This window comes from Pygoscelis adeliae, unplaced genomic scaffold (assembly GCF_000699105.1).
Source record: "Pygoscelis adeliae isolate BGI_AS28 unplaced genomic scaffold, ASM69910v1 Scaffold348, whole genome shotgun sequence".
NCBI classification, from domain to species: Eukaryota; Metazoa; Chordata; class Aves; order Sphenisciformes; family Spheniscidae; genus Pygoscelis; species Pygoscelis adeliae.
In genome coordinates this window covers 273,629-281,585 of record NW_008825307.1, presented here as the reverse complement: position 1 = coordinate 281,585, position 7,957 = coordinate 273,629, and the positions used below count along the sequence as shown (strand labels likewise).

Here is a 7,957-nt window from a genome sequence, read left to right as displayed (position 1 = left end):
TGTCCCCGCTACCGGAAGCCAAACCCCCAACTGCTGCTGCCGCTGGCGCCTCGCTCCGTGGCCTGTCTGCCTGCCTGTCCGCTGGCGCCCATCGCTGACAGACTCGTGTCCGTGTTCTGAGTATAACTTGCCAAACTCTTTATTCTTTCGATATTTGCAGATATGTGCCACTGTTTCCAACTTTTCATCAACAAAAAGGCCTTTCCAACTCCTTCCAAATTAGAAGATCCAGGTGGTTACACACGGCACCTCTGTACAAATTCTCTCACTTTTCATTGCCTCTCCAGGGCCGGATAAGGGATGGGCACTGGGATTGATCTAAGATTAGAGGCTCGCCCGCCCTCCAGCCAGCATGGGTCCCCCCCTCGGAGACACGCAGGAGCCTTTTAAATCCCCCCAATGTAAAGTCTAGGAAGCGCTGAGACGGCCTGCGCCTGCACTTTAAGCTGGGACATTTCTGGGCCTGCTGGATGCTGTCTAGGCACTTTCCATGCTTGGGGATACCAGGCGGACGACCCTCATGGGATGGGAAGACCTGCAGACCCGCCGGGACCGGGCGACAGCAGCGAGTGGAGCTGGATGGGCCAAAAGACGCTTTGCTGCTGCCTGTGGGAGCTGCTGTTAGCGCCTGCCGCTAGCACTCAGCTCCTTCCTCCCTACTGCACCTCCTGCAGCCTGCATGGACTCCTGCTCCTCCTCCTCTTCCTCCTCGCAGCAGAGCAGCCATCTATGTCTCTTTAGTTTTCTTCTCTTTCAATCTCTTTGTTTTGTTCTGGGCCCAAAAGCAAGTGAATCGGTGCCCCAGGCGCGTGGGGCTCGTGTCCCTTTCTGATCCAAAGCACATGGGGTGCTCCTGGACTAAGGGGGTGTGTAGGACGCTCCAGAGAGACGCTGCCGCTGCCCTTCTGCCATTGTTGTGATTCTGAATGTATTGATTGTGCTCCATGCCGTGTATGACTTGATATTTTCCTCTGTCCTAAGCACTTTGAATGAGTTCTGCTCAACAGACTGTATATTTCATATTGTATTTATTGGAGTTTGCTCTCACCGCAGCTGCCCTCAGGGGCTGGCGGGTTTTGCTCTCAACTCTCTAGACGTGTGATAGATATTTATTGTCCATGCTCTTTTGTAAGGGGCTGGTATCTCTGCCCGGTGACCTGTGCTACTTTGTATGGTGCAAGTGTGTTAACAGAATAAATCTGTTGGATTAGTAGAGGTGTGAGTTCCTTCACTGCCTTAGCCTCTCCTGCTTCCATCCATGCTCCACCTGCATCCCATGCCATTTCTGTCTGTCGCCATGTCCTGTGTGCCCCTGCGGGAGGGGGGGTCAGAGGTAGCCCCGTTCTGCTAGGAGGACAGCTTTGCTTGCAGTTTTGGGGGGAGAGGACAGCTTGCCAGGGGACAGGTGGTGGGGAGGTTGGGTCTGGAGTGTCCCTAGAGGGGACGGGCAAGACGGTGGCTGCTCCATGCGCTGGGAGGCCTGGCCTGGGGGAGAGCGGTCTGGTCTGGCAGCCCGCTGGGGATGGTGGGGCCATGTGTTTCCATCTCCTGTGCCCCTGTCTCTAATAGACCTGTGTCTCTTCTCTTCCAGTCTCGAAAGGGTGCGGACCCGGAGCGGGAGAAGAAGGTGCCGGAGTGTAAAGCGGACAGTATCGGCAGCGGGCGGGCCATTCCCATGAAGCAGGTTCGATCCTCCTCCCTTCACCCCCATGCAAGAGCAGGCTCCCTGGGGAGGTGCCATGAGGCTTTATGGTGTGGACTGGTGTGCCTTCACTCTGCACGAGGCACAGGAGAGTGCAGAGGAGCTGGGTGCCCCTCGGCCTGGCCGACCAGGTGCCTTGGGGGGCTGCACGCCTGCCTGGACCCGAGGAGTGCTGTGCCGGGGGTGTTGGCATGGACTCGGCGCCGTGTGCGGTGCTGGGCACAGAGCAGGGGCTGCTCTGGCTGGCTGGCAGAGCAGTTCCAGCAGAGGGCATCCGTGCCCCGCACCCGCTTCCCGGCCCCCCAGCTGCAGCCCCCCTGCTGCAGCGCTCCTCTCCTCTCCTGCACCACTCTCCTGCTTCTGCTCCATGCCGGCCCAGCTGCCCTCTGGCAGGACAGGGAGACTCTCCTCATCATGGGCAATGGCAAAAAGCAGCGAGCACAGTGCCTGCGCCGTGAGCTGTTGTGAATCAGAGGGAGGCAGCTGCTTGCCCCAGCAGCAGTGCATTCGGCTCCTGGCTTCCAGGCAAGCTCGAGCTGCCTGGAACCAACCCTGAGCATTGCCTGCCCCCGTGTCCATTGACTGGAAAGCAGCGATGAGTAATGTCTGGGCGCTCCAGCAGCACCCAAGTGAACCAAGTGGTATGGATTCACTGGATGGTGTTTCCACCAGTATTTCCTCGCGCTACTGGCAAGGCTCATCCGTACACTGCTTTGCAGCACCTGGCTGTGCCTCTGCCTTGCACCCTGTGCCCCCTGTTGTGAATCCGTTTTTCTTCCCGTGGCCCTAGCTGGCCTCTCTCTGCCCTGTCTGCCTACACACTGCCAGAGCTGAGCTGCTGTGCACGTGGGGCTGGTTACATCTCTGTGTCGCAGGAGCATTGGTCAGTGGGGCGGGAGGGCAGAGTCTGCATCCCAACCAGGTACTGTCTCCCTGGTACCGTTTTGTGCTGAGTATTCACTGGGGAAAGAGATCCCTGGGAAGGACTCAATGAGGCCAGGCTGACTGAGGAATGGGGTGGTGGGTCGAAAAAAAGAGACCCTGCTGCTGCTGGAGCTTCCAATGCTTCCTGCCCTTTTTCAGTGCATATAGTAATACTGTGAAAGGTTTGCGAAGGGCTGTTGTCAGTGCCACTGGGACAGTGCTGGGGACAGCAGTACTGATGCAGGGGAGCGGTGCTGGAAGGAGGTCTGCACTAGGGAGGGCAGCATTCTGAAGGTTGGCTCTGGGGTTGGAGAGGAGCAGTGGCAGGGGAAGCAATGCCACTGGGACAGTGCTGGGGACAGCAGTACTGATGCAGGGGAGCGGTGCTGGAAGGAGGTCTGCACTAGGGAGGGCAGCATTCTGAAGGTTGGCTCTGGGGTTGGAGGGGAGCAGTGGCAGGGGAAGCAATGCCGGGCACCGGGGCAGGGGCTGGGGGGCCTCGCACATGGAGGCTCTACTTCCAGAGTGCCAAAGGTTTGCACAGCCCCAGCAGGATGGGGCATATCAGCTGCATGCCAGATCATGCCCCTTCTCTCTCAGCAGCACAGGTCCTTTTTTTTAATCTCCTGGTTGGAGCAGGGATTAAGGTTCCTTTAACTGTTTCTTCCACCGCTTCTGCTGCTGGGGTGCTTGCCCCTCTGTCCACACTGCTCCTCTCATTTCCAAGCAGAGCTGGCTGCCTCTGCACACACTCCAGTAGGGACCGTGTGCTGGAGACGATGGGCATACCTGCTCCAGCACCACCTAGCACTGACCTAGAGGGTTGTGAGGTGCACAGTCCAAGCCCTGCCTCCTGCCCATGTATGCTACCTTTTGGCTGCCAGTCAGCATGGTGGGTAGTTGGTTTGTGGTGGCAGTGCCTGTGTGCTCTGATTTTGAGTCAGCCCAGCATGGCAGGCGGGGGAAGCAGTGGGCAGTTGTTCTGCGGGGAGGCTGAGACCAGAGCAACTGGAGCCTTGAGCTAGACCTGACTTGGCTCCCCAAAACCATGCTGCTGACTGCAGGAGCTCTGGTCATGGGAGGTCCATGGCCTTTTATTTCTGGACTTTTGGGTTGTTTTTTCCAGGATTTCCCTTCACTCAGCAGGGCGAGATGCTTTCTTTACCTGCTCCTGTGTCTCTGTGTGTTGCTAACTGGGCCTGGCCTTGTTCAGTCTGCTGGAGATTGCGTTGTGTTAGTCTAATTATTAAGTCGATCCTTGCTGTAGGCAGAGCAGTGCTGTTACTGTGCTGAACAGGTGGAGAACTGAGACAAACAAAGGCCTAGGTCTGCAAAACAAAGCTTGCACGTCATTCTTGTGCTTTGCAAGAAGTAGGTGCCAAACTACTTGCCTGGTCCAGGACCTAAGTGAAGTAATGAGTTTGCACAGCAGCAGCTCGCCAGGAGAGCGTGGAGCAAGACGTTACCTTGTGAGATCTGGGTCCTTGCCTGGGCTCAGGACTGGGACCTCCCATAACCAAAGCTGCAGGAGGTGATTTCGCAGAGGAGATCCTGGCCGTCTTTTTACAGTAACATGTACTGACACTGGGGGAAGCAGTGCCTTGTCTAAAAGGTAGGCACCAGTTTATGCAAATGGCTCTCCCTCCCTGGGCTCTGACTGACTGTTACACCATACCAGAGCTGCTGGCCCTGGGGCAATGCTTAGGCCATAGAGCACTGCTATGACCTGTCTCTTGAGATGCTGTGGCACTCTGAAATTGCTGGCCTCCCACTGCTTGAATTAAACAGTTGTGCTACGGCATCTTAGGAAGACACAGAGCTTTGTTCCTAAAGGAGAAAACAGGCCAATATCCACATGGAGGTTATGGGGGATGGGGTTGGTGTAATCATGCAGTGTTGTAGATCCAGAGTAACATCAGAGTGCTGCAGTTCTTCTCTATCATCCCTGCTGTGGCCCTTTGCCAGGTCATACCTCCAGGAGGAGCAATGACTTGGTACCACCAGTGTGGAAAGGAGCAAAGATTCTCAGGAGCTGTAGCTCCACATCACAAAGATTCAGGATAGGTGATGATTGCTGTGCTCTCTTATATGGACCTGCCCTTTCTGCAAGATTGTAGAGATCTCATTGCTTGCCATATCTTTGAAGGGCAGCAAAAGAGCAGGGCCTTTAGCTAGTTTTACTCTTAGGTGGTCTGGTGGTCCTGCCCAGCCATAAAAGAGCAGAGAAGCCAGTCATTTTGAGGGCTGTAGAGTGGCAAACATGCAGGGTCTTCTGCCTGGGTGCTTGGCCAGTTTCAGACTGCTTCACTTCCCTCAGCATGTGCACTGCTGGGCTGATGACAACAAATGCTATGTTTGGGGTGCTGCAGCCACTGGTGGATAACCTTGGGAGCAGTTTGTTTCCTCTGCTTGGAAGAACAAGACTGGTGCATGCTTAAATTACCTAAAGATAGTTGAAGTCAGTGGGTGATGTGGGGCAGCAGTAGGGGTAGTTGCCCTTCAGACTCCTTCGGTAATACCTGTGGCTGTGATCACTGTGACCAGTGCACAATCTCTTCCTGGACTCTGCGGGAAGAGGACTAGCACTAGGGACTGCTGGCCAACTTGTTTGGCACTCACTACTTTGGGTTTCTGCACAGAGACAAGTCTGATGGCTGGGAAGGCTGACTATAAAGTGGGAGGCTGGGTTGGGTGTTGCAGAAAGGAGAAATGTTGGGTGGAGACTTTGCTTGACTGAAAAGGGACGTATGCTGCCACGGAGGTATGGTGGCTGGCTGTCACTTGTCACCACCTTCTCCAGCACAACTAAGAATGCCTCTGGGTGACCTGCTCTGTCTCCCTTACACCCCATGCACACCTAGAAAAGATGGAAATCCCCAATGGGACAGGTGAGACCATGAATGTTGGGGCTCCTTTATGCCTAGGACAGCACCTTCTCTCCCTCCAGGCTGCGGAGGCAGCCAGTGCCTCTGCTGGGGCTGCTCTGCACCGTGGACTCGGGATCCCTTTGCTGCAGTGTCCTTTTGGTGATACGTAGGTTCGGATGGTCTTGCAAGGTCGGAAAAGCTTCTTCATAGCTGGACGCATGTCTCTGAGAAGTGGGTTAATTAGGCCGGGAGACTAAGCTTCCCCAGCTGTTCGTTACTAGGAATGAACTCCTAATTGCACATGTACCAGATTCTTTCTGGGAAGGCTGTGCTGAATGCACAGGCAGCCCAGGGATCTCCAGGTCCCTGGCCCGGCTCAGTTTGGGCCATGCACTCCAGCAGGGCCCAAGGCGGGTGACTCCTCCTCCTTGGGAGCTGGGATCATGCTGGGAGCTTAGATTACATTTAAATTGCCATTTGCATTTTCCAATCAATACGCGACTTTACAATTAAGTTTGGTGTTAAAATTCTTAGTAAAAAGTGAGTGGAAGGGAGATTTGTGGAGTAAACGAGTCCTTTGGGGGCCATCGCTGCTCCCTGCTTCATTACGCTGCATATTGCTGCTGCTGCTTTTACTGTGCACCACCACAATCCAAATACAACACAGAGACACTCGCGCTGGCCGACAAAATGCCGGGAAAGAAAGGAAAAGTGGGGAGAGGAAGAGGGTTGGGTTCTCTTGCCTTTCGTCTCTGGCAGCTTCTTTCCTTCGTGCAGGACTTCCACCCTCGAGAAGCAACTTGTGGAAGAGTTACTTCTTGTAAATCTTTCCATGGAGAAGCAGAAGGATCTTGAGGTGTGGCAATGCGCACCAGTGCAGGGGTCTCAGCAGACCTGAGAAGCCCGGCCAGGAGGTGCGTTGGGGTGCGTGCACAGGAGCACGACGAGGACGTGTGTGGAGGGGATGAGTTCAGCTGTGGGGATGCGCCTGCCTCTGGTCTGTTCTCCTGCATTTCACCTGGCCGTATCCTCCCTGCCGCTTCTCACTTCTCTCTGAGCTGCTCTGGGGGCTTTCCTCCAGGAAAACCAGAATTGTCTGGATGCTGCCGGGCCAAACCTCCACATTCTGCCATCAAAAAAGAAGTTGGGCTACAGAATTGTAACCTTGATGCAGTCAGCACAGCAGCACTGTTAAAACCTGGAATGCTCTCAGCTTCTGTCCCCTGCCTCTTAATCTCCAATACAGCAGCAAATAACAAGTCTAACTGAGCTCTATCCCTTGATTCAGCTGTTTCTTGCAAATGTTTGGTCTTAAAGGCCCCTTTCCCCTCCCCCCCATTTTATTAGATGTTTACTTAGACTGTGTAGTTGCTCCCAGTTTTGGACTCTTGTGCCTTCTGGCTTGAAAAAATGGGATGCCAGTGCTCGATTCTGTTTCCAGGTCTCGTTTTGCTTGTGTTTCAATTTGCAAAGTTCCAGATTTGTAGTTGAACTAACTGCAGCTGAACTCTTCTCTGCAGACGATGCATTTGTGGGGCTTGATAGAGGATGCAGCAGCCTGAAAGTGTTGAACTAGGTATTTTTGTAGTACCAAGGTGTATCAAGTTGAAGACAGATCAAGGGAGAGGAGAGGCAGATGGAGTTGTTTTGCAGTATGTACTGGCAGGTCAGACTGTAGAACTGGGCCAGGTTTAAGGCCAGAAGGGATAATTATGCCCAGAAGCCAGAGAATTTCACCCAGTGACTTTGAGCCAAATTTGTAACTTCAGTCTGGTCTGGAGCAGATTTGTTTGAAAGATATCAAACAAATGTTCTCAAATACAGAAAATCCACCATTTATCTAGATTAGCTGGTGTAATATTAAACTGTCTTTATATGAGAAGGAATAATCATTTTCACACACCATGTGGGAAATGTGTGGCCCAGCAGTGCTGCTAGAGAAGATGATTTTGTGTAGGTCAGACCCAGAGCAGAGCCAGCCATGTCCTGGCATTGAGAAAACACAGGTACTGCTTGCTGCATGTGAGAGGATGGCTTACGAGACCTGAGAAGCAGTCTTGCCTCCAGGCATGGTAAGGCCTCGAGTGGGCTGCTGTGTCCTGGTCAGGACACTGCCCTTCGAGCTCTGGGACAGCTGGAGACTCTCCGGGGCGAGCAAATTAATGCTTTCAGAAGCATGTTCTGCATCGCGGAAGTGACAGATTTGGGACTACAAGTCCAGAGGAGAGAAGAGTGCATGGAGATGTAATTGCAGTCTTCAGATAATGTTAAGGGCTGCTGCAGAGGGCACGGGACTGCTCTGAGTGGTCGCCATGACAGGACAAGTGCTGCGCTGCCATTTCATCACGGAGGTGCAGGAAACATGGGGGTCCGATGTCCAGTGGGGAGGAGCGCAGTCTCCGTCACTGGGGGGTTTTATGAAGAGGTTGGAGTGATGCGGGTACACCTGAGCCTGCCCTGGGGA

At 54.0% G+C, this 7,957-nt stretch overlaps 1 protein-coding gene across 1 annotated transcript in view; it reads left to right on the top strand.

Moving 5' to 3' along the window:
* AGAP3 (ArfGAP with GTPase domain, ankyrin repeat and PH domain 3) overlaps positions 1-7,957 on the top strand; it is a 162,859-nt gene that overhangs the window by 94,180 nt on the left and 60,722 nt on the right. The window contains exon 9 of the mRNA XM_009330229.1: positions 1,592-1,684. Coding sequence (XP_009328504.1) covers positions 1,592-1,684 — 93 coding nt within the window. The remainder of the gene's footprint in view (positions 1-1,591; positions 1,685-7,957) is intronic.